This window comes from Lissotriton vulgaris, chromosome 8 (assembly GCF_964263255.1).
Source record: "Lissotriton vulgaris chromosome 8, aLisVul1.2, whole genome shotgun sequence".
NCBI classification, from domain to species: domain Eukaryota; kingdom Metazoa; phylum Chordata; class Amphibia; order Caudata; family Salamandridae; genus Lissotriton; species Lissotriton vulgaris.
Window position 1 is genome coordinate 626371429 of NC_141696.1, and position 26912 is coordinate 626398340.

Sequence of the window (26912 nt, forward strand, 5' to 3'; positions counted from 1 at the left end):
AGCAGCTGGCACTAAGTGCTGCGCAGCTGTGAAGGAAAGTACTGGGGCAGAGGAGTGCATCTCACTCCCAGCATAGAAGACATATCCCCAAATAAAGAACAACCTAAATGGTGCAGGTGCCCACTACTTGCTGGGCAGTTGGGAATGTTAAAATGAGGCATGAGCTCTCAATGGCCCTTAAAACGAATATGCCAGACGTTGGAGCCACACAGGGCTCTGAAAGTAAATAATGCACTATGTTGGAGCCGCATGGGGCTCTGAAAGTAACTAATGCCCCCAAACACTGTGGCCCTCAGGGGCCCCTAAACTATTGGGCCCTTGTGGGAGCGCCCTGACTCCTAAAACAATTATGCCCCCAGAACGTGACGCGCACTGGCGCTTAAAACTAAATATGACCCGATGGAGCGCGCTGTCGCTGTAAATAAATATGCACATGTGGAGCAACGCACAGGCTCTCACAACAACACATGCCTTCCTCGTTGAAGCAGCCCGCTGCTAGACGGGGCCGCTCAGGCACATCTCGCTCCCGCCCTCCCCACTCACCGGGCTATGCGGGGAGGCTCTGGATGGATATCTGGCGGGGCTTCCCTTTACTCATGGGAGCCCTGTGATGCAGTTCCTGTCTTCTCGGCCGCCTTCACTCTTCACTTGCTGGCTCCCGAGGGGCTCTCCCTCAGTCATGGGAGCCCCGCACAGGCAGGCCCCATCCTCTTCACCTGGGCATCTTCTCAGGATGCGGGGGCATACCCAGGACTTCCTCCGAAAAACCAGAAGTCCCGCCTGCCGCCAGGCACAATGTTGCCTGACTTCCGCTTTCACCATCGGGCCGCGGCTGTGAATTCTCTTCGGTGCCAATGAGGGGTAGGCTCCCTCATAGTTTAAAATATGAAGCAGGGTGGGCTCCTGCTATTAAAATAGGAGCGTAAGCGGGGTGGGCACCCGCGCAATAATTCAATTTAAAAGGGAAGACGCAGGAAAATATAAAAGTAAGCGGTGGGCACCCGCAAGCAAAAGGAAAAGGCATCATGGGGGAATCCCAACAATGGGGATTCCCTCGCCTGGGCTGCAGCGCAGCGCTGTGCAGCCTCCAGGCTCTCCTCCTTTGGGGGGAAGTAAGCCAAAGCGCTCCTGGGGCGCAGAAAGGCGGAATAAGTCTTGGCAAAGTTAGAAGGAAAAGCAAAAGGTCCAACGAGTCCCTGAGGCATCCAGGGGCAAGGCAGGGCCCAGGGAGGCAAGCCCTCATGGTAGCCCCCCTTGGGCCCCAGCAGCAGCACTCCCCGCAGGAACAGCACACCAAGATTGAACACTTACATGTGGTCACAGCCCCTATATTCATACAACGTTTCTTTTTTCTAAAAGTGTAGGGCATGGGAGAACAAGATACAACTGGTTCAGGGGAGCTTTGGATTACTTTGTTTTGCTCAGCTCCTCTCTCCTTTGTCAGGTAGGGGCTCAGGGATCAGGCGCACCACAGGAGGTGGAGCCAGAATTGTGGAGGGAAGGCACAGTCCTATTCAGGTCCCAGGTGCAACTCCTCCCTCCCATCTACATGCAGATCTCCCTATTTACCACTGGGCAGGCTCATCCTGACTCGACCCTGCACTCCCCTCAAACCAGGAATTACCAGGGACACACATATCCCCCATGCATTCCTATGGAAGGGCAGGCAAAGCTCACCACACGCACTCAGAGAGCGCACACACTTTACACTGGGCCACAGTACTAAAGTGCACAGAGGGCTAAAATCACTACCACCATGTCAGAGCTTACGGCAAAAAGTTCAGGGGTGAACCTGCCAAAAAGGGCCAAGTCCAACAGTCTTTACCCATTACTCCCCTTTAACACCCCTAAATCTAGTATTTAGGTGCCTCTCCCGGACCCTGAAAACAGAATCCTGACGACCTAAGAAAACCCGGACACTACAGCGTCACACCAGCTGAGAAAACTGGCAACACCAACTGCCTTGGCCCCAGCTCTACAGGCCTATTTGCAGCCCTCGACAATCCTGCGCCAAAGGATGACCTGTCCTGAAGCCCAGCAACCTCCAAAGCCATGAGAGGACTATCTGCCTTCGACAAAGATCAAAATCTCCCATGGACAGCGAACCTGTCCAGAAGAAACCAACTTTAAAGAAAAGGAACTCAGCCCTAAGGAACTGCAAAACCACCTCCTGACCCACCTCCTGGACTCTACCTCGACGCCTGTAGCCTGAATCCGAAGACTGCCCCTTACTGCGACCTGTCCCGGAAGCTGTTCCCAACGTCAAAGGACACCCCTGCACCCAAAGTTCCTGGGCCTTGGGGAGCTTGACCAATGGTGTCCCTACGACCACTAGCATCAGAAATTACCTGGGCAGCTGTGGGTTTTCTTTGTACAGCCTCCTGGCCAGGGCCTGCAGCCTCTTTCCAAAACCAATCTCCCCCTTAAATTACATAGGACGCCCAATGCTGTATTGGCACTCTGCAACCCGCCGCCCCTGACCCGCTGAGGGTGTAAGTTAGGTGCTACCTTTTGCCCCACCTTTATTTACCTTAACTCTAGGAGATCAACCCCTGACTCCACTTTCCTCACCTGTGAGAAGCGCATCTTCAATCACCCCCATTGGGAAACTGACCCCGAATTTGACCTCTGCACCCAGCTGCCCCTGTGCCACGGGTGGCGCATGCTTGTACCAATTCGAACCTTGCCTGGGGTTGACCTGAAACCCCGAATACTGGATCTGTAACTTGTGTGCTTATCTGAAAAATTGCATTCTTGTTTTTCTCCATAGGCTAACATTGCACCGCCTGAAAATTGCATTGTGTCCACTTTATAAAGTGCAAAGTATTTTTCCTGAAAAACAATCTTACCTTTTTGCGTACATCTTGGTCTTAAAATAAATCTTGAAAGAAGCTTATATTTTAAAATTGGTGTGGATCTCCTTTTTGAGTTGTGTGTCATTTCCTAATCTCTGTGTGCATAACAAATGTCTTACACTCCTCTGTGTTAGGACTAGGGCGCACGCCCACACAACCACACATAGAGCACTTTGGGTTTAAATTGAGCCCTGTACACTTCTGGGGGAATCTCTGTACTCTGTGCACGATATAGCCATTTAGTGGCATACCACTGCATGCCCTGTCTGCTGTTACCTGGGATCCCAGCTTTGACCACCTGCACATCACACTCCTGGGGTCCTTTACCTCCTGGCGTTTGGGCCCGATAGAGGCACCGCAGGGACAAGTCATTCACCCTGCACCCACGAGGCCTCTCGACCAAGCCGCCGCAGCTCTCAGCAACTAGATCTTCTATGTTAATGGAAGATATAGATACCCACGCCCCCGGACAGGCGCAAGATGTCGAAGGATTCGGCCGGACGGGTCGGGAGCCGAGGTCAACTACGTCCTACTGCCCACCCTGCCAGGCCACGCCCCGTCCAATGATGTGTGGATCTGTAGCCCTCATATCATATATATGTGCAATCTTAAAACACAATAAGAACCGACACGTTTTTCGCAGCTGGTGGCCTCTTTTTCAGAGCATTTAATGTATGTTATGCACATATTCTATGGTTAAAGTGGTTAGGCACCACTGGATCAAGTTACAGGTTCTTCTTTATTTTTTCAGTTCAGCTGGTAAAAAGTGCATAACGCGTTTCTGGCTAAGCAAGCCCTTGCTCACATGCAATGACTGTTTGTAACTTTTTTTAATTTTATACTGCTAGGTGGCCCGCCTACACCCGCCCTGTAGCCAGGTCATGTGACCATGAACATGAACAACATACTATACATTTCAGTTATTATTGTGCAAATACGCAAAATTGGCAGTGTGATTAGTTGTTCAACAGAAAACATGTATTTAACATGTAGAAATATATTTGTGAATATTTCTAATTTTCAGAGTATTACCGGATAAATCCGTAAATGTACAGAATAAAATAACTTATTCCTACATAATATGTCATGTGTGCACATCAGTATGTCGAGGTAGAGGATCTGTTGCTTGTACAGGCGGGTAAACCTTAAAGTGATACTAACAGTGACAAACAGTTCATGTCTAAAGTGCAAAAAAGCTGACTAACACGAGCAATAAATCGGGATAAAGTGCTATAGTGAATGATAAAACAACCTGTATAAATATGATAAATCAATGCTTTCTAAACAATTAAGATAAAACCTCATTTTGTCAGATAAAAAAGCATGATAAAAACATTTCATACTAATTACGGAGTTTATCATAAAAAGTGATAAGAAACACACTGTGTATAAAAAAGTGCTAAAAAGGATCTAGTAAAAAAAACAGGATATTAAATATATTTACACAAAGGAGCTGAGGAACTGGAGAACTACAACCCCTCGCTAACAGGGAACCTGACTAGCCATGGGAAATTTTATAGTCAAAAATCTGAGAACCACTAAATTGAAAATTATCCCCCCAGGCAACAGGGAACCTGACTACCCGGGGTCACAGAGCTCATATCGCCAGTATGGAAAAATGGGCCAATACTTAGTCCATCCCTTTATAGAAAGGTGTGCAAGTCCTCGGTATTATTTAGCCCATTGGGCTACTTGCTATCAAACTCGAGGATCATGCTAGACTCCAGTTGTCTTAATTTGAGCTCTTTATTACCACCCCTACGGAGTTTGGACACTGCTCCCACTACATAGTACGTTAAGCAATTGACATCCTTATTGTGTTTGATTTCAAAGTGGCGCGCCACTGGGTAGGAAGGATCGCTGTGTAGAATTGCTCGAAGATGTTGTAAGATCCTGACATGCACCTGTTGTTTAGTGCTGCCTATATAATTAAGGCCACAGGTGCACGTCAGGACATACACAGCGTATTCCGTTTTGCAAGTGTGGTTGCCAACAATCGGAATTTCTTCCAAACTGAAAGGGGTATAGTAGTGGGTTTCATTTACACCAAACTTGCAGGCTCTGCAACTGGAGCATTTGCGAAAACCTGCTGCAGGTTGCAGCCAAATGGTTTTTTGTTTTAGTTCTGGACTAGTCTGATCCAGAACTTCTCCCAAGCTGCGTGCTCTGCGGAAAGTCACCATTGGTTTGGGTGGTAATATGGACCCTAGGACATTGTCCGTAAGGACAATAGGCCAATTTTTGCTAATGATCTTTCTGATCTTGCTTTCCTGGTCACTGAAGGCCGTGATGAATCTAGGACAGTCATTTGACTTTTTATCTGCAGTCTGATTATGTTCTACAGTAGGACTACTAGCAGAATCGACAGGAAAGAGACTCGCTCGTGATCTGGAACTAGCTCTAGCCAAAGCTTGGTCAAACATAACGTTTGAGTACCCCCGGTCTTTAAGACGGTCTCGTAATTCCCTCACACATCTTTCAAAGTCGTCAGTAGAGCTGCAGATTCTTTTGAATCGTAAAATTTCTCCAAAGGGAATACTATTAATCGTATGTTTGGGGTGGAGACTTGAGGCATGTAGAGTGGTGTTACCTGCGGTCGGCTTTCTAAATAATGTGGTTTGTATTTTATTGTTGTCATCTATGTAGATTTTTACATCTAGAAACTCTACCTGTTTGGCACTAATATGTGATGTAAATTTCAGGTTCAGGGAGTTATTATTAATTTCTTCAATAAAAGAGATAGCTTCTTTTTCTTCTCCTTGCCACACAATAAAAATATTGTCAATGTACCGCAAGTATTTGATGATTTTTTCATTCACCCAAACTTTATGCGTGACGTTGAGAACCCGCTCCTCCCACCAGCCCACGTGCAAACACGCGTAGCTGGGGGAGAAGCAGGCTCCCATTGCCACGCCCCTCAATTGTCTCCATACTTCTTTTCCAAATGCAAAATAATTATTATCAAGGCACCAGTCCATTAAACTCAGGACAACTTTGTTGTGTTCATAAAATTCCACAGGTCTCTGACTCAAAAAATGTCTTGCTGCGTTGAGGCCACTCTCATGGGCTATACTAGTATACAGGGAATCCATGTCCAATGTTATTAATAACATGTCGTCCTGCCACTCAACTGCTTCTATTTTATTCAAGAAATCACTAGTGTCCCAGACAAAACTGGGCAAGTTCTTCACTAGGGGCCAGATGTAGGTAGGCATTTACCGGTCGGTAACGGCCGAATTCGGCCGTTACCGACCGGTAAATGCAATTTGAGATGTAGGGCCCTGTATTTTACAGAATCGGTAAATTTACCGATCGGTAAATTTACCGATTCTGTAAAATACCGAATCAGTATTTTTTCCGATTCGGTAAAATTGATATGTAGGTGGGACTCTTCTGAGTCCCACAAGCATTACAGAATCGGTATTTTACCATCAAATACTATTTGATGGTAAAATACCGATTCTGGTGTGCATGCACATGTGTGCATGCACACCTGTGCCATATGACAGGCAGACCTGCCCTTAGGGCAGGTATGCCTGCCACATGGCCCCCGAACCTTTTTTGGGGGTGCTAGAGGGTGTCAAAGTGACACCCCCTGCACCCTTGTCAGAATCGGTATTTACCGATTCGGTAAATACCGACCGGTAATGCCCCATTCATTCCTATGGGCCATGTCTAAACTACTGGGGTGGTGTGGAGTGCAAAAAAACGATGGATTTAGACCCAGATCTCTGTACTGGGGTGAATGTATGACATTGTTCTGCATTCTGTCCATCAACTGTTTTTAGGTCTCGCGACCTATCGATGCGCGCAAGCGCATCGAGCGTAGCGAGAATTCATGTGGCGAAAACATCTTCAAACCAAAGGGCTTTCAGCCCCGCGGTTTTCATGCAGTGCCCGTGTACATGCACGCGCATCGCATGCAAGCCCAGCCTCTCCCGCCCCCATCCGGCATCAGGCTTCTCCTCCCCTAGCAGCACTCCTCCCACACCAGCAACTCCCCCCTCCCACACCAGCACCTCCCCTCTCTCTCCACGCAATCACAGCCTCCCCCTCCCACACCAGCACCTCCCCCCTCCCACACCAGCACCTCCCCTCTCTTTCCACGCAATCACAGCCTCCCCCTCCCACACCAGCACCTCCCCCCTCCCACACCAGCACCTCCCCTCTCTCTCCACGCAATCACAGCCTCCCCCTCCCACACCAGCACCTCCCCTCTCTCTCCACGCAATCACAGCCATGCCGCACTGCCGATCCTGGCCTTTTCCAGCTCTTCCCTCCTACTCTCTCACTCTCCCGCCTCAACCCGACTTGTTCTTGTTTTAATTTACTCACAAAACACGTACTTGCGCCGGTAGCACTGTAACAGCATCTTGCTCAGACATATTTAAAAAAAAACACTTTATAGCACAGCCGCATAATGTTCTGTACCGTTCACAACTATATCCAACAACATGGTGCAATAGCAGTAAAAATAAACATGTATTTCAATGTAATCTCCGGGAAGGCTAGATTATTTGTTTGTTAAAAATCACTACATAATCTATCCGTCTACCCCAATACGGCGCTCTATTTTTTATGTAAACTCAATTTCAGTGTACAAGCCAAAGAAAAACATAGCCACAACATCTCCAGCTGGAGGTAACACTCCTGCCACACAGACAGCATCACAAACTGTAAGTAGCAAAACTACTTATCACAGTGCGCCAATTAATACTGGAGATTCATAACACAACTAAAAACACTCTCTCTCACACACACTATCTCACACACTCGCAGACACACTCGCAGACACACTCACAAAGCATGTTCTCACAAACTGTATCGCAGTCAGCGCACAAAAAATGTACACACAAATCATAAACAACCACACACATTGCCTCATCCAAATCTTAAAAAGCTACCTACACTTTACACAACTACTCTAACAAACAAGGCAACACTAACAATAGGCAACGGCGTAATACCTCTACTTTACTCCCCCCAAAAAAGCTTTACTCACCTGCTCTTCCTTTCCGTAAATCCTCTCCACGAGAAAACCCCGCTCCAACATATTCCCCCTCCGCCGCCTCTACTCTTCACCGGGGCCCCCTCCTCGGACCCGGGACTTCGCCAATTTTCCCGCCACCGCAGGGCTTTCCGTTCAAAATGGCGCCCTATCGTAACCACGTTACAGACGTCACGTACGCTTACGTCCACAACCCCCACTCACTTCCAGGCAGCATGTTAAAGTTTGAAGTTTAAGAAGAGGCAACATAGTTTTACAAGGGTACAAAATAGAACTTTGCATGCATTTTTCTTTTTTTAATAAATCGCTTGAGAGGGGATCCCTGCTCACACACATTTGTGGCAGACGCCAAAGCGGGGGTACGGCTCGTGCCAGGATGGGCCAACTCGTGAACAGTGTTTAAAGACACAGAGGCAGAAATGAAACGGTGCTAAGTCAATCCACAGGTCCAAGGTCATACGAGAACACACTGGCTAGCTGGAGGCCACCCATTAGCGCCCTGGGTCTCAGTTTAACGCCAATGGGAATGTTCAGAAGCGTGGCCCAACCAGTTGAAGTACCAACAATCATTGTGTGTACTTGACTCCTAAAGCCCAGCACTGTCTCTTTAAAAGTGCCAAAAACATGTCAATCACTAATCACAGGGAAAGCACACCACCTACCTGGGCCTTGAGTAAGGCAGGGACAGGTTCACCCGGGAGACACGCCACATGGGCCAGGTTTATCACGGTGTCAAAGGCCGCGTTATCCAAGCCACTTGACAACACAAAATGCCTTCTTCCCATGTTTTGCAAACAAACCACTAGACTTTGCACACTTCATAACAATCTTTCTGCACTGAATGCGGAGGTTTGAAAACAAAGCACCCCCCTCCCCACCGAGGGCACATTCGGCCTCGAAGAACATTAGCAAAGGGTCTTGACAAAAGCAGTTAGCAGCCTGCTCTTTCCTAAGCCTCGGGCTACTCCTCCCCTCGCTCGCATTCCCAGGCTCTCCCGCCCCCATCCGGCATCAGGCACTCCTCCCACACCTCACGGACATCTGCTCATTTCTCCTCCCCCTCCCCAGCCAGCTTCCCCCAGGCCCCTGCTGCTTCACACCCTTCACACCCTGAAAACAAAGCACCCCCCTCCCCACCGAGGGCACATTCGGCCTCGAAGAACATTAGCAAAGGGTCTTGACAAAAGCAGTTCCTAAGCCTCGGGCTACAGCGACTACACGAACAGCAAAGCTGTTTACTTAAACATGTAGGAACGTTTGCACATAACAGAGCTGGTGCATATGATGTTGGCAGGCTGGGAAAATGTGGAGGGGCCACCGAGTGATTTCACAGAATCGCCCTGTGCGAAATGCAAGTTACGCATACCAGAGAAAGTGCAAGGGACGACCAGGGCTGCAAGCATGACCTGCCTGGCCCTAGCAACTCACAACGAGAAACCTCCTACCACACACTGAAACATGAGTTCTAAGTACTGTGTGCGAACGTGTGCCCCCCTCCATGATGCGAACCCAACTACAAAAGAGCAAAACTGTTCAACAAGCACTGGCGTTGCCAATAGGTCTCGCAGTAGGAAAGTTGGAGCTATTGGTTTTCTAAATGACATTTTATATTTATATATCGTTATTGGCATTGTCAATAACAATATATAAATATAAAATGTTATTTACAAAACCAATAGCTCCAACTTTCCTACTGCGAGACCTATTGGCAACGCCAGTGCTTGTTGCATTTGTCACCCCGAGTGGGATGGGTTTGCTCAGACCTGAGTCCCATGCTCTCCATACCACTGGAGTCAAGCTATCTTGGCTAAAGATAGCCAGAAACCGGTCCTAGGATGCTTGATTCCAGTCCAGGAATGACATGGCTTGGCAGTTCGGGCTGGACTGTTCCCATGAGGCACAGGGTCAAGGCTGATTTGCATGTGGCCATGTCTGAACTGGGGTGGTGTGGAGTGCAAAAAAACGATGGATTTAGGCCCAGATCTCTGTACTGGGGTGAATGTATGACATTGTTCTGCATTCTGTCCATCAACTGTTGTTTTTCTATAAGTACAGATTTGACATGGTTTAAAAATAGTCTCCCTCCTGAGTATTTGTTGCTGTGTTTACTTTTAGTAAGTTGCTAAATCGTTGTGTATTGTGTCCTGTACTTTTTACTCTAAGGCTTCACAAAGGATGTTTGCTGGTGATCTAGAGCAGACCCGTACACCTGCCCGCCCCCAACCAAACCCTTCTGGTTTCTCGCAATGCAAAAAGCAGAAACTTAAAATGGTAGTTTTACCATTTTATGTTTATGCTTCTCGCACTGTGAGAAAGCAGTGGTGTGACGCTCTTCCGCCTTAATGGAGGAGCCGCCCCTGTGGGTAACCCCATACCTAAAATGTCCTTTCGGTGTTTGTTAGATCTGGGGGTCTCTAGTTGGCAATGGTATTCACCTTTGTCCAAATAGGAACCCTTACTTCTAAGTCAGGATAAGGGGATTACACTCTTTAATAACCCCTGCTCATCCACTTGGTAGCTTGGCACGAGCAGACAGGCTTATCTCAGAGGCAGTGTGTTAAGCATTTGTGAATATACACAGTAATACAGTGAAAACACTACAGATGGACACAACACAGGTTTTATCAAAATAAGTATTCTTTATATAGACTTAACACAAGACCAAAAACGACAAAAATCCACAATACTACACTTAAGATGACTTAAAAGATGATTAAAGTTGCTTAGTTCAAGTTGCTGTTAAATGCGACAAAGTTCTTAACAAAGTACCTGGATGCGTAACGGAAAGTAAAGAAAAGGCTCGCAAAAGGGAGATGCGTCAATTCCGTGATCCGGGGGAACGGTTGTGTCCTGCCTCAATGCTTGCGCAGAGTAGGGGACTCGTCGTGAGCCTTACCGGTGGAGGTGATGCGTAGAATATCAGCCTGCGGGCCCGTTGCGGTGCGCCAGATAGCGCCTTGATGCGATGCGATGATCCAGTTGCGATGCGAGAAGATGGCGCCCTTGATGCGGTGATGCGATGATGTGATGACGGCCTGGCAGCCTTGCGACGACTCTGTATTATGGAGCTGCGACAGGCCCTGCAACACGCTTCTCCGGTGATGTGATGGCGACTCTCACGATGGCGTCACGCTTCTCCAGTGATGCGACAGCAGGCAGCTTCGATGAACACCTGCTTCCAGGGAGATGCGGCGAAGGCTCGCTTCTCCTGCGATGCGACGATTTCAGCTACACCGGCGACATGCTTCTTCTCAATGCATCTTGCTTCCAGCTCCCAGCGGCACGCAAGTGTCTGGAGTCAGAATTCCCAGCAAGGAAATTCAGGGGGAGCTGGAAGTGAAGTCTTTTGTCCCTGAGACTTCAGCAGGAGGCAAGCACGGTTCAAGCCCTTGGAGAATATTCTGTAGATGAAAGTCCTTACAAAGTTCCCTCTCCTTTCCCTTGGCAATGAGAAACCACTGCAGCCCAACCCGGCAAACAGCACACTGGCAGAGGGGCAGTCCAAACTCCTGCAGCTTCCTTGGTTCTTCTCCCCGGCAGAAAGGTTTCTTGTTCCAGAAGTGATCTAATTTCTTGGGATCAGGGTCCCAATATTTATACCCAAAAATCCTTTGTTCTCTGAAGGCAGAGAGGCTTCTGCCTAGTCCAAACCAGTACCTGAGCACTTTGTTTACATGACTCTTTTCTTCCTTTCACTGTGCAGGGCAGACACATCAGCGGCCCCACAGGAGGTGGAGCCAGCACAGGGGAGGGAAGATACAGCTCTGGAGCACTCTGTTGACATGATTCCTCCTCTCCTTTCACAGTGCAGGGTAGAGACACCAGACAAGGCAAGGGGGGTTAAGACCAACATTGTAGAGGGAAGGCCCAGCCCTATTCAGGTCCCAGGTGCAACTCCCCCCTCCCATCTAGATGCAGATCTCTCTATTCCCCACTGGGCTGCCCCAGCCTGTCTCCTGGAATCCCCCAGCCCTGTCACTCACAAACCCAGACAAGGAATACACAACCCAGCAGAGGCAGGCCTGGACAGTTAGGCAAGAAAATACCTACTTTCTAAAAGTGGTAATTTCAAACACAGAATATTAAAACCAACTTTACTAAAATATGTATTTTATTATTCTGAGTTCAGGCATACTTAATTTGAATTTCTACCATGTTCCCTGAGTCAGTTAAGATTATAAGAATGTAATAATATAACTGCCCATTCTATCCTATGGAGAACAGGTAGCCTTCAATAGTGAAAAACGAAAATGGCTGTAATTCACTATTAGGACATGCTACACACATCAGAGCATGTCCTACCTTATACTTACAATGCACCCTGCCCTTGGGTCTACCATAGGCGTGTCTGATATGAAGCTTCTGTGGGTGCTTCTGTGGGTGGCACAACCAATGCAGCAAGCCCACCAGCAGCATTTGATTTACAAGCCCTGGGCACACATAGTGCACTGTACTAGGGGCTGACAGATAAATCAAATAACCCAATCATGGAATCCAATTAGTACATCAATTTAACATAGGGAGCACTTGCACTGTGGCACTGATTAGCAGTGGCACAGTGCCCAAAGCATATAACCAGCAAAAACATATCAAAACAGAGGAGGCAATCCATCAAAAAATGGAAGGGAGACTCACACCAACTATGTCAGGTCTAACAGTGTTCAAGTGACATTATAACAATCCACTTGGCGCCAGAACCCCACAATAACAATTTGGGGCCTTAAGACACGTTAACCAGAGTATGTTTTTCTAGATAACACATTGACTGAAATATATATTTTTTGTTTTTGCAGATTTATATAGCGCAAACTCGACCCAACTGTATTGGAGCGCATTACATGAGCACCAGTTACGTTACACAAAGACACATTCATTATTGTGTTGTATTGTCGCATAAAATGTTATTCGTGCGAGTTATGTGAATCACATGCATGTATTAGAAACATTCTTCAAGGCGGTGACATAATTACATAACACAACTAGGGCCACGTGTTCTTTAAAAAGACGAAACACAGCGGGGAGACTCTGGTCAAATGCCCCAGCTCTGCAGTCAGCCAATCCGGGAGGGTCAAACTACCGCCAGGTCAGGCCACAGCTGAGAACAGCTCTGTTTAGCGGCAGTTGCAAACCGAGACCCGGGAGTGACGAGAGCCACTGCGTCTGGCCCAATCGTATAGCGCAGCATGCCTGAAGCAACATTTCACCACTTGAATTGGCGCAAGAGGCACAGAGTCAGCTGTCAGACGGCTGGGTCCGGGTTGCCCACGTTCGATCGACTGCACATGGCCTCTCCACTCATGATATTTCTTGTGCAAATTGTTTGTCCCAAGGAAACAGGCATCGACTGTTAGACATTCATTTCATTTTAAAAAGCTTTATTCGATCATAAAAAAACAATCATAAAAGCACATAAAATACATCACAGCAATACAGGCCAGTTACAATGTTAAGAACTTGCAATCACTAACGGAAGGGGACACATGTTAATATATCATAAGATCAGGTCATTCAGTTATCTGGTTAATTGTGAAGACAATACTTTTCCTGATGGACACAGATTTCAGAATAAATACAGCTGTTAAAAAAACACACATCCGGATCATCAAGTGCAAATAAAAGCCTCATAGCAGTTTTGATTGTAGACACAGAATATTTTTTAAAAAGCGGCTTAAGATAGGCAATACGGAGGTACAGGTACAATGGACAAATAAGTAAAAAGTGCTCAGTGCTCTGCTTCGAAATTCCATCACATGGGCAGGAGATGGATGGATGCTTTTTTATCAAGGGGAAAGCCACCAGTTTATGTACGATGCCCAGTCTTAACCTGGTAAGGACATACCGGTAGGATTGCTTAGTAACCACTTTCAGATATTTTGAAAAGCCAGAACTATTCAGATTGTTGGAACAGTAAAATTGATGGGTTGTGAACTGGTTGGCGGCCTCACCGCGCAATTTAGCTTTAACCCCCATATAAATATTTTTAAGCTCTTTTTTGGGATATCAGTAGCACTAGCAGGGTCTGCAGTGACATTCAGGTCAAATATCTCTCTGAATGATGTTATGACATAATTGAGCCATGGGATCAGATTATAATTATCAAGGCGTAGGCAATCATTAATGATTCTCCTGGTAAAACCAGTTTCTTCCTTAGCCCAAATCGATCGCCAGGCCATTAGCGGTCTTAAACCAATGAGATCCGTCAAAAAGACCAACCCAACTTCCTGATGAGCCAACCCAGTAGGGGCAGATGTTGGAAGACAAAGTAGTCTCTTTAAGAAACTGTTTTCCCCCACTTGCAGGTCCCCATGGCGGCAATGACCCCAAACACCTGATCCATAGAGTGCAACTGGGGCACATCTATGGCGATAGACATGCAACATATCGCATATACGTCTACTTCCTAGTTTGGAGGAAAATTGGAAAACACCAAAAGCACTTTTGCCCATCTTAGCCTTAACATTAGATATTTCCTGGGTCCACGTACCATTACTATTAAAAGTGATGCCAAGATAGCAGAATTTATCAACCACTTGAATATTCTGATCTTCAAACTGAAAAGTACGTAATTTCCTGACTTCTTCTCACACGCCATAAAAAAAGTTTAAGAGTTATTAATCTTTAATTTTCTCCCCCTAATAAAATCTGAGAATCTGTCCATCAGTCTCTGCAGACCGATAGGGGTTCTGGAAAGGAGGACCGTATTGTCTGCATAAAGCAGCACGGGGTCGCATGGCCCTCAATTAACGGTGCATCAGAATTGACCGATTTCAGCTCTATATCGATAGCATTGATAAAAAGGGAAAAAAGGAGTGGGGCAAGAACACATCCTTGTCTGATACCTGATTTGACTTTGATGTCATTAGTGCATTTCCCCGCTTGACCAAATCGGATCCGGGCTGTTAATTTAGTGTATAATCTGGCCAAAAAATTGATGATGGCAACTGGGGCACCCAGTTCTAATAGTGTAGACCACAGTAGCTCATGGTCCACCAGGTCGAATGCACTGGATAGGTCCGCAAAGCAAAGAAACAACGAACCATGCTTGGCCCGTGTGTATTTACCTACAATCAGGTCTAGATTGATGCACTGCTCAATAGTACCGAGGCCCTTGCAAAACCCATATTGGGAATCAGCTAGAATTCCATTGGCCTCTGTCCATTTCTCCAGGCGCACCAAAAGTACCCTACTCATTATTTTCAGGGAGGAGTCAAGAAGGGAGATAGGTCGGTAGTTTTTAGCCTCGCATCTGTCTCCCTTCTTATATATAGGAATAATTATAGACTCACCCCATGTAGAGGGAATGCCTTCTGTAGCTGCCGCATTAAAAACTTTAGTCAAAAAGGGGGCCCATAACAATATATCAGCCTTATACAAATCAACAGGCACCTCATCTGGCCCCGGGGCCTTCCCTCCCTTGCTATTACGAATGGCTTTATCCACCTCCAATACTGTGATATCAAGGGGTAGTTTTTGGCTACAAACATCAGGCTCAGGACAACTAGTATCTTCTCCCCTGGATTAAAAATGCCAGTGAAATTCAAGACCCAACTTTCCTCACTAACCTGGGCTGTTAAAACAGGGTATTCATCCTTTTTGAGGAAGGGACTATTTACAGTATCCCAAAAGAGCTTACTATCAGGGAGCTCTGCCGCCTTGGAAAGATTGTCCCAGGCTTCCTCACGTAGCTCTTGCTTTCTACGTTTCAAGAGATTTTAATAGGTTGCCCTGAGAACTGTAATCGCTCCCTTATCCCTGAAACTACTTGTTAGGGCTTGCTTTAATTCTTGGAGGGACTTGGTGCAAGCTCCATCAAACCACCCTAAGTTTGCCCTCTTACTACAGACCTTGGTAATTGTTAATATCTTTTTAGTTACCTCATTAATCTTCTTAAAGCCAGCAAGAATGCTTGCAGCGCCTGCGTCAGCATCTAAACAACTCTGCAGCTCCTGTAGGCTGGCCGCCACAATTTTTGTCAGCAACCTCTCTCAATTGTCGCTACACCACTTAATCCTAAAACCATTTGGCCTACAAGGGGCTATTTCAACAACAGGCCTTCGAGTAGCTTGGTCCTTCAGTCCCCAAATAAAAATGGACATAGTGATACAATTATGGTCACTAAGGGCCAAGTCTAAAATAATCGGGATATCACAGAGAATACAAGTATTCTCGGTAATCAACACATGATCAATGACTGTGGCTGAGTTCCTTCCAGTAATGGTCGGGACAGGATTACCCTCACTATCTTTTGCAGGTTGGTAAATTAGCAGTTCAAATTTAAGCAAGAGTGAATTAAGCGACTCTCCATGCAGGGTATGTGTGAAATGAGCACAATCCTCCCCTCTTTTTCCGTCAAATCCACAAACATTTGTAAAAGAGAAGGGGCACAAAGAAATATTAAAATCCCCCCCCCCCCAAATAATATCAAAGGGCCAGAGTTGGCGCCACATAAATTATCCAGGGCGTACTCTAGTTCTTTAACTACTAGAGAGCTAGAGGAATCCAAACACCTTATTATAATGGTTGATCAATAGAACATTACGTCCCCCAGTGTTTTGCAACCAAAGTACTTGTGAATGAGACCCAATTTTTGTATAAGATTGAACTTGCGCCGGGAAGTTTACAGAAAGTAGTATCAAGAGCCCCCCTTTAGCCCTGCCAATGGTTGAACTCTGCGCAGGGAGGTTATAAGAGACAAACCCATCAAAGATTATCTGTTCCGTAGACCACGTCTCTTGTAGACAGAGAATATCATAAGTGTTAGACACTCTTATACTGTTTGTGTGTTTAAAGTTTGCTGGTGTATGTACGGCTACATATATAAGGAATGAACGTTTCAATTATTCGATCTCACAGTGCCTTGGAACTTGAATATATACTTCTTGTTGTGGTTACCAAGGCGGTAATCCAAACACTATCTTCAACTTTACTAACATGGAAAGAGTATCCATTGATAGAGACACGTGGCATTATTTTCTTGTTGCTAAATTGTAGTGATTGGTGGGATGGGATGTTTCATTTACTTCATATGAAGGAGATCCGCTAAAACGAACTATGTCTCCACCCGGAGTTGTCTGCCTTAGAGCTGGCATTTCCTATTTTGTCGAGCATCACTTGCTTCTGCTGAAGGGTTTGATATTATGTTGGTGCATAGATTATGGCTGGTATCTAGCCTGCTCTACCTTTCTGACAGTCTTGTTTTTCGAAGGGAGAGGGGCCAAGGCAGTCAATCCATGCTCCTGGCAGCAGGGACCAAGACAGGGAATGGCCATACTGTGGTGGCCATGTCTACGGTTCACTTGCATTCTGGGAGTTTTAGTTCTCAGTGGAGCCAATTTATATAAAGGCCATAATAGAACTGGTTAGCAGCCCGCCCCGGCGTTGCCCGGGGCAGAAGGTGGCTGGGGGCAGCATCGCAGCAGGAGAGGCGCAGCAGAGTGGCCGGGAGCAGCAGAGCGTACTTACAGTGTTTCCTTGCTCCGGTTCTGTTGGTACTGGCCGCTTCTGCCCACGCTCGTGTCCGCTGTTCCCCCCGACGTCCCGACTTTGAGGAAAAGGCTTCCGAGCACTCATGGCCCCCGCCCGTCCCTCCGCCCGTCCCTCGGTGCGCACCCGCGGCTCTTGTCCGCTGTTTCCCCCGACGTTGAGTAAAAGGCTTGCGAGCACTCATGGTCCACGCCCGTCCCTCGGTGCGCACCCGCGGCTGCTTCACTTACCTCAGCCACCGCTCCTCCCCGCGCTGCTGAGTTTACCGCTCCACTGCTCCGCCAATCCTCACCGCTTGTCTGCAGCTCGCCGCTCCTCCCTGCCTGTCCGCAGCTCCTCTTGCTCCTGAACGCCGCTCCTCCCCGCGCTCCCGATGTCATCACGCACGTCGCGGCCGGCACTACTTGTAAGGGACTACTTTTTTTTTTATTCCTAAATTTTTTAAAGAACGTTCATTTTTTATTTTTATATAGCCTATGTCCTTCTGCTTGCCCTGAGGTTTCCAAAGATGTCTTGGGTGTTTGGATTGGTGGTGCACTTTTCGAGTTTACCTGGCTCAAAGGACACAGTTCTCTCTTTATAATAGTAGTATAGATTACAAAATTAAAAATGCAAATGACCGGAAACCTGGTATAATCACATGGCGACCTGTTGCTACATTAAGTGTTTTTCCTGCGCCCTGTTTTACTGCTATTAATGTTATTGCTAATGAGGTTATTGCTTGTCTCAATGGCCAGTGTAGTAAGCAAATCCCAATATATGATGGTATCATATTTTAATTCGTTTTGTGAATTGTGTAGTGACTGTTGAAAAGGTATTTGCGATAAATGCAAGTCAACATGCTCAAATTAAAGACATCAGGTCACACGGTGATGATTACAAAAATAATTCAGTTTTAGATTGCATCCAATGGTTTTCAGTGTCGTGTAGTGCTTGTGATTGAAATAAACGGTACAGTGAATTAGTGGAAACCTTTCTTTTTCATTCCAGGTTCGCTGGAGAGGAGTTTCCCCCTTTCATCGTGTTTAAGATTTTCCATTGTGCAGGTGGTCGAGGAAACAAGTACATGAATGGAAAAACAGCAATATACGCGTCAAATGAGGTGACGTGTGTCCTGTAGTCTTGTTTGTTTTGTTCGTAATGTGCGTTAGTGAAGTTTCTTTACAATGTTAACATTGCTGCAAGACAGTGGCGGGGGTGGGGTGGTGGAGCACTTTAAAAAACTCACATGTGGGTGCTTTGGCACTCTTAAATCCCTCCGTAGGTTTTTTCCCCTGCTGCCAAGATTTGACAACGAGACAGTGGCAAGGGCCCTTATACTCTCCCGCCTTGATTATTCAAATGCGCTCTACTCTGGTATTCCCGCCTACCTTATCACACGTCTTCAGGTTATACAAAATGCAGCGGCCAGACTCCTCTTCAATATCTCAAGGCAGTCTAGTGTCCATTTGCATCTGCGCAGTTTACACTGGCTCCCTGTCAAACAAAGGATTGTGTTTAAATCTCTCACCCTGGCGCATAGAGCCATTCATGATCAAGGACCTGCGTACCTGAGGACGCGTTTTGCGTGGTATTTACCGGGCCGCCCTTTACGTTCCACTTCTCAACATTTGCTGGCGGTCCCTCGCTTTAACCGATCCCGCCTTGGTGGCCAGTCCATCACCGTGAGGGCAGCCACTGCCTGGAACGGTCTTCCTCTATCACTTCGCACTATCCAGGATTTTAATCTTTTTAAAAAAGCACTTAAAACTCACCTGTTTAAACTTCCATTTTAGATTTCTTTGGATACCTCTGCCTCTTCTGCATCACCTCGCGCCAGGATACTCATGAGTAATTGAGCACGCTACAAAACCTCCAATACAATACAATACAATATGGAGCTAAATAGCAGCCTCAAAAGACCAGGGTCCCAGGCATGAGATAAAGCTGCCATCATTTGCGAACGCAGGTTAGGAAGACTTAAACGGAAAACGAGGGAGTTAATTTCCTAGTACTACCCATTTCCTTCAGTCATTTACCTTTACATGGCTGTAAACAGAAAGAGGCCTGTTGCCAAACCTGTTTTTCAACGATTTGGACTTTATAAACTGTGAATAAGTACGTATACTTTATAAACATGGGCCAACAAATAGATTGGCCAAGGCTGAAGTGAGAATGAAATTAGACTCAGAAAGGAGATAGGTACATATACAACTATTGGTTAGAAAGGATTAAGAAAACCGTTAACACATGCCACAGACGTCACGAGCCATAGAAAAATCAGTGCAGCTAGCTGTAAGGCAGTATGTTTAGCCTATGCCTCTAGCAATATAATGCGTCGTAAAGTTACTTCAATCAATCAATCAGTCAGGGATTTGTATAGCACGGCTACCCACTTGTGAGGGTATCAAGACAATGAGGGATGGGGTCTGCTATACTGGCTGGGTGAAGGATAATTCAAAGAGCCGGGTCGTGAGGTCGTTCCTGAATTTGGTCAGTGACGCGGATTACCTGAGGTGGAGGAACTGGGTGTTCCAAGTCTTGGTGGTGAGGAAGGAGAATAACTTTCCCCCGGTTCTGGTCTTGTGGATCCTGGGGACAGAGGCAAGGGCGAGTTGGGAGGATCGGAGTTGTCTGGCGGATACGTGCAATTTGAGGTGGTGGTTGAGGTATGCTGATCCTTCATCGTGTAGAGTTTTGTAGGCATGAGTGAGGAGCTTGAAAGTGATTCTCTTGCTGACTGGGAGCCAGTGGAGTTGTCGGAGGTGTTGCGTGATGTGGCAGCGGCAGGGGATGTCGAGTACTAGTCTGGCTGCAGCGTTTTGGATGTTCTGTAGTTCCTTGAGCTTTTTATGGGTGACGCCAGCATAGAGTGCATTGCCATAGTTGAGTCTACTGTTGATGAGTGTGTAGGTGACCTTCTTTCTGGATTCTGCGGGGATCCATCGAAATGTCTTCGAAGCAGGCGGAGCGTGCAGAAGCAGGCTTAGGGAACTGCGTTGATTTTGCGATTCATGGTGTGCCATGATTCCAGTACGAAGTCGACATTGCGTGTGGTGTCTTTCAGGGTGGGAGAGGCCCCAGAGCATCTGGCCACCAGGTGTTTTCCCAAGCTGAAGGGGTGGGTCCCAGGTTGAGTACTTCGGTCTTGTCCGAGTTGATCTTGAGGCAGCTGTCTTTCATCCAGGTAGCAACAGCCTATATTCCACTGTGGAAGTTGGTTCTGGCTGTTGTGGGTTAGTTGGCGAGGGAGAGTATCAGCTGGGTGTCGTCGGCGTATGGGACAATGTTGCGTTCATGGATTCTGACTAAGGCTGTGAGGGGGGCCATGTAGATGTTGAAGAGGATGGGGCTCAGGGGCAAGCACTGGGGTACTCCACAGCTGATCTCTGTTGGTTCTGAGAGGAACAGTGGTAGTTTGACTCTTTGGTTCTGGCCGCTGAGGAAGGAGTGGATTCAGTCCAGAGCCTTGTTGCGGAAGCCGGCGTCATGGAGTCTCGTGATTAGGGTGCAGTGGGAGGCGGTGTGGAATGCGGCGAGAGGTCTAGTTGGAAGAGGGCTGCAGTCTCGCCCGGTCGAGGAGGGAGCGGATGTCATCAGTGCTGGCGAAGAGTGCGGTCTCTGTACTGTGGATGCTTCCGAAGCCAGATTGGGAGGTGTCCAGGATGTGGTTCACTTCGATGAACTTGTACAGTTGGGAGATGATTGCCATCTCGATGACCGTGGCTGCAAAAGGGAGGAGGGAGATGGGTCTGAAGTTCTTGAGGTCTGTTTGGTCCGAGGATGGCTTCTTCAGCAGGGGGTTGATCTTGGCGTGTTTCGAGTTGGGGAAGATGGGAGTTTCGATGGAACAGTTGATGGTGCAGCGAAGCTGGGGGGCGATGGCAGCAGCTGCTCTGTGGAAGATGTGGTACGGGCAAGGATTAGTTGGGGTTCAGGAGTGGATACTCCTCAAGGTCTTGGGCGTGTCCTCTGTTGTGAGCGGGGTCCAGCAGAGCACGGTCTGTTGGGCTGCTGCTTGGTTGTGTGCGATGAGGGTGGGCGTAGTGGGCAGGTCTAGGGTGTTGAATTTGTCCTAGATTTTCCTAATCGTGTGGTGGAAGAACATGACTAGTTTGTTGTAGACTGCTTGGGAGGGGGGAACGTCTGTGGTCTCGCTGTTGTGCCTGGCAAACTCCTTGACAATGGTGAAGAGCCCTTTGCTGTTGTGTGTGTTGGCATTGATTCTGTCTTGGAGGGCTGTTTTCTATGTGGTTCTCAGGAGGAGGTCCTGTGTGTTAATGTCAGATTTAAAGGTTGTGTGAGTTTCCAGGCTTTGTTGTTCCTCCATCTCTTCTTGAGTCATCTGAAGGAGCGTTCGGACCTGTGGAGGGTGTAAGTAAATGAGCTAGCCTTTTTGGAGTGTTGCTTGCCTGTCTTTTCTTGAGAGGTGACAGGGTATCGCCGAAGTTGGAGATCCGAAACCAAAGTGGGGAGTGATCAGAAATACCACGAGCCATATGTCTAACCTCAGCAATATAGGATGCCTGTGCAGCTGGCATTAGCACGTAGTCTATCCTGGAGAGACTACCATGGGCACCAGAGTGAAAAGTGTATTGTCGTTGGGTAGTGTGTAGCAACCTCCAGCAGTCCACTAGCCCCATCGTGTCAATGAAGTCTGGCAACCAACCCCGAGCCCCCGTGAGAGCCCTAGGTGGGTGCCTAATTCTCCAGATACCACTGCATTAAAGTCACCCCCCAGAATCAGAAGGCCTCCCGGAAGATCTAATAGAGCCCTTGCCAGATCAGCAAAAGTCGTAGATTGCAGGCCAGGAGGAACATAAACAGACACAAGGGAAAGCACATGGCCCTCCCATCTTCCTGAAACCGCAACATAACGGCCCCTCTCATCGAGGACCGAGGATTCTACTTCAAATGGGAAAGAGTTCTTAAGGAGAATTCCAACCCCCCGGGACCCAGACGAGAACCTCGCATGTGCCACCAGATGGTATCCCTTTCTATTCATGGAGTGACACGTATTACCCACTAAATGAGTTTCTTGAAGCAGAGCTACATCCGGAGAGTGTCGCTTCAAGAGTTGCAACACCACTCCACGTTTGATCTTGTCCCCCAGCCCATTCACATTCCAACTCATCAACCTCAATCCCCTACCCCCCCATCATGAAACAGTATGAAAACCCATCCCCTACCCAAGTCCTTCCCATCCATGAAAATGTCCTGCAATATAGTGCCTTGATGGAAAACGAAACTGAAAAAACAACACCCCCCCACCTCCCCTCCCCGAACACCCCGTTACAACACCCCCCACCCTGCACCCCTGCATACGACCATTAAGCCACCCCAACTCGCAGTGTGCCTGTCGCCCCCACATCAACAAAAAGAAAGCTATGGAGGAGAAAGACCCTCCAGTAACCCAACCACTACCATATTAAGACAGCACAAGACTACACTCTGGTTCAGAACCATACGATTCGAAGAAACCCTTACAGCCCCGGAGACAAGACAGTTGATATTCATTCCTGAGCCCTTTGTTCACCATCAGCCCCATCAGATGGGCCTCCCGACTCTTGCTGGGCTGGCAAAGTGTCTAACCAGTCGGCCACCACTTCAGGTTTGTCAAAGAAGTAGATCCTTTCATTATGTTCAATCCTCAGCTTGGCCGGAAAAAGCATAGCATATCTGAGGCCCATGTCCCGCAGTCTCCTTTTTACCCCCAGAAAACGGAGTCTTTGTTTTTGAACCGCCTGTGTGAAGTCCGGGTAAAAGCTGATAGTTGAATTCTCAAACTTCAGGGGTCCACTTGCTCAAGATGTCTGGAGGATAGCGTCTCTATCACGGAAATTGAAAATCTGTGCTATAATAGGCCTCGGCGGGGCGCCCACTTTCGGTCTTCCACCAGGCACTCTGTGTGCTCTTTCCACAGTGAAGAACTTACTCAGTCCCTTGGGCTGTAGATGATTCACAATCAGGTTTTCAACAAAAAGATCAGACGTTTGCTCCTCCGCTTTTTCCGGAACGCCGATTATACAGACATTGTTCCTTCGGGCACTCCCTTCGAAGTCCTCAAGACGGCGGACCACAGAGTCATTCGAGGCCCTCAAGTTCCGCATCTCTGTCTGCAATTCGACGACGTCATCCGTTAGACTCAATGTCTTGATGTCTAATGATTTGACCTTCTCTTTTGTCTTTGCGAGGTCCGTGCGGATAAGATTGACATCAATAGCTACCGTATCCAATTTATGCGCCAGGGTCTCCATCTGTTTACCAAGGGACGATCTGATACCGTCAATGGCGGCCATAACGTCCTGCAGAGTCAACTCAGTCGCTGGTGCCGAGGAATCCCTCGCTTCCTCCTGTGACTTGCCAAGTCCGCTGGGCGACCCCTTAACCTGGGCATATCGGTCCATGACATTGGACTGGGTATATCCACCCCTCCTGGTGGTTTTTAACTTCTGCTTGTCCCCCTCCGATTTGCTTGCCATCTCAACACACTCACCGGTCGGTGTCCAAGCCGGGAGAGTGGTCTCCGCTACTGCAGGCAATAGATAAGGACTTTATGTCGGGCTATGCTCCCAATGTCCCTTCTTTGCCCAGCTGCAGGGGGCAGAGAATTGTGAAATGGCCTCCGAGCGATAAACTCAAATCAACCCCGGCGGATGGGGGGGGGGGGGGGGGGGAGAATAAAGTGTCCTTAAGGCCGATGTACGAAACGTCGTATATTGTCCAGGATACGTCGACACCGCCCTGGGGCGAGAGCCGCAGCCACAGTGAAGCGTCTTCCGAGTCTAGAATGTTCATAATGCCAAAATCGAAAGTGAAAGTGTGACTGGACGGGCTCCCTCACTGAGCCCTGCCGATGTTGTTCAATTACACCCCGGGCACCATGCCAACTCTAGCGCCGGGTCTCCAGGAGATACAGGCCGCAAACTTCACCATCACACAACTCCGGCCTCCTGGGTCCGATCGGGATGCAGTTTTCACCTTTCAGGTCTCCTGTGGTTCATCTACTCAGAGGTGTCGACAGCTGACAGGATCAATGACAGGATATATGCGGGAGGGTACGAGGGTCTCGAGAGCCCCTTGCTCACGCGGCCATCTTGGATGCGCGCGAAGCTCCTCCCCACACCTCCTAATCTTACTAAATTTCCTGTCTGTCTTGCCACCAAAAAGTGGGGGCAGGACAGGGGGGTGGACACCTCCACTATTTGGAGAGGCCCGGGCCCGCACTTACACTGGAATGCCCTGCATGGAGGTGGAGTGAACACCTCTGTCCAGAGCAGGCTTTGACCTGACTTCTGAGGGTGAAGGCTCTCAACTAAGGAAGACAGCAGTCTGTCTATGGTGGCTGCCTGATTGAGACCAGTCAGTAGACACACTGGTAGGTTTTCAGGGGGCACCTCTAAGGTGCACTCTGCATGCATTTATTAATAAATCCAGCACTGGCATCGGTGTGGGTTTATTAAGATGAGGTGTTTGGTACCAAACACCTTGGGGGTACAGTGAAGCCATCATATAGCTGAGGAACTTGTAATTATGACAACGGGTGGAGTTCAAAGGTTTATGCATCGCCCATAAGGCAGTCTATGGCCAAGCACCTGCCTACATTAAAGAACGCCTTGGGGTTTATAACCCCACACGTTCATTAAGGTCCTCGAACACTCAACTTCTGTCCTGTCCCCGCTATAAACTAGCAACAAAGGGTGGCAGATCCTTTTCAGTGATGGTTCCACAGATCTGGAATAAACTTCCAGAGTCTCTTCGTAAGGAATCAGATCTGTTGCATTTCAGGAAGTCTCTAAAAACACTCCTGTTTAGGGAAGCCTTAAGCACCGCTTAGTGCCACGGCCCTACGCATCTTTCTCCTTTTACCCACTCTGCTAAATATCGTCCTCTTCTGTCATAAGCGCCTAGAGACGTTACTGTGATTTGGCGCTATATAAGCTGTAGTTAACAATAACAATAACAATGAGTGTCCAGCCCATGTACTCATCATAGTTCCTCTGTGCACTCGTAATATCGAAGGGTGAACTTAGGTATCACAGTGACTCATCTACCCAGGCAGATATGCCCACACATGGGTATAGTGCACCGTGCCTTCAGGCTGGTAGACCTGCCGCCGGGGATACTGACTTATGCCACATGCTGTGTGTTGCTGGCTTGGCACACAGGGATGTGTGCTATGTTAACTCTGCAATTTTCTTTGCACCTAGACATTCAGGCTGAAATAGCAGTTGGCATGAGCTTGGTGAAAGGTCTCCTAGGGTGGCACAATTTACGCTGCAGCCCATACGGACTCTCTTTAGGTCCAGTGCCCTAGGCCCCGGGGTACCACTTACTAGGGACTTACAAGGGATCATAAAGGGTGGGCAATTATGGAACAATCATACAGATCTGATTGAGAGATCCAGCCGCAGATTCCACCTGTGAACTTCTAGGCACCAGGCTGGATCTGGAAGATTTTTCATAGCAGTACCCTTGCACGCCGATAGGTGGTGCCGGTTGACTCTGCGTGACATCGTAGGCGTCTGGTTCGTCGTTGTGGCATCTGCATCGTGTATATATGCTCCACACCGGTGTGCTGACTTCAGTTCTTTTCTTTCTGTGCTAGCCGGCGCAGATCCATCGAAGAGAGCTAACCTCTGTTTTGACAGACCTTTTTCGAATTTTTGTCTGACATTTTAGTGTGTGGGATGTTCAGCAAGGAGACCTCTGGGTTCAAGCCATGTGATGCCTTTCACCGCACCATGTTGGTTACAGGCTCCCGCCTGGTATGTCAATGGTGCTTGGAGCGTGACCATGACCCAAAGTCGTGCTTCGACTGCCGGGGCATAGCACCCAAAGCTTTGAGGTAGTGGTCTCTAAAGCTGCTTGTGGCCCGGCATCCGGCGCAACGGAGATCTCGCTGGAGATCTCACTCCCGGTCTCGGTTGAGAGGAAGGTCCAAGCAACGCTCTGGGGGTCCGAAGTCATCTTCCTCCCACTCGAAGTCGTCGTGGTCAGGTAAGAAGCACCATAAAAAGCACAAGAAGAGGGCGTGGCTAGCAGCCTAGCATGGCGGCTGCGTAACAGAAGAGCTCCCGGAGCAGTGAGGTTCATTTCGTTCATCTGACACACCAATCCGTGATGTAACTACCTGAAGAGGCAGATCCCGAGACCTGGGGACAGCCGGCACCGAATGATCTGACCCCGGTTGAAATCCGACGTATGGAACTGGTCCGGTAGTGGAGTGCGAACACAGGGCCTACCATCGTAGAAGCTGCACCGGACTGGAGTTTTGGAGAGCCCGGGCGGAAGTGAGGGCTGGACGGCTGCAAGCGACTGCGGCTGACCAGTCCACCGGCAGAATAGAGGCACACCGCCCACTTTGAAGAGTAACAAGCGCAACACTGGAGAGGATCCCCGCGTTCTCCCTGCCTGTGCTGCGAGGATTATAGCGGACGCACGAGTAACCCCACAGACGGCGAGGCAGAGCAACCTACTACGGACCCGGAACCCCCCCGGCGGCCGGGCAAGGCTGCCGAGACCCAGGGGACGGACGGAAGCGGGAAACCATCTACGGCGGTGAGAAGACTGCCGCACTTCTGAGG

At 48.2% G+C, this 26912-nt stretch overlaps 1 protein-coding gene across 1 annotated transcript in view; it reads left to right on the forward strand.

Annotated features, from left to right (window-relative positions):
- C8HXorf58 (chromosome 8 CXorf58 homolog) overlaps positions 1-26912 on the forward strand; it is a 767449-nt gene that overhangs the window by 480102 nt on the left and 260435 nt on the right. The window contains exon 5 of the mRNA XM_086933357.1: positions 18337-18448. Within this exon, the coding sequence (XP_086789483.1) occupies positions 18337-18448 (112 nt within the window). The remainder of the gene's footprint in view (positions 1-18336; positions 18449-26912) is intronic.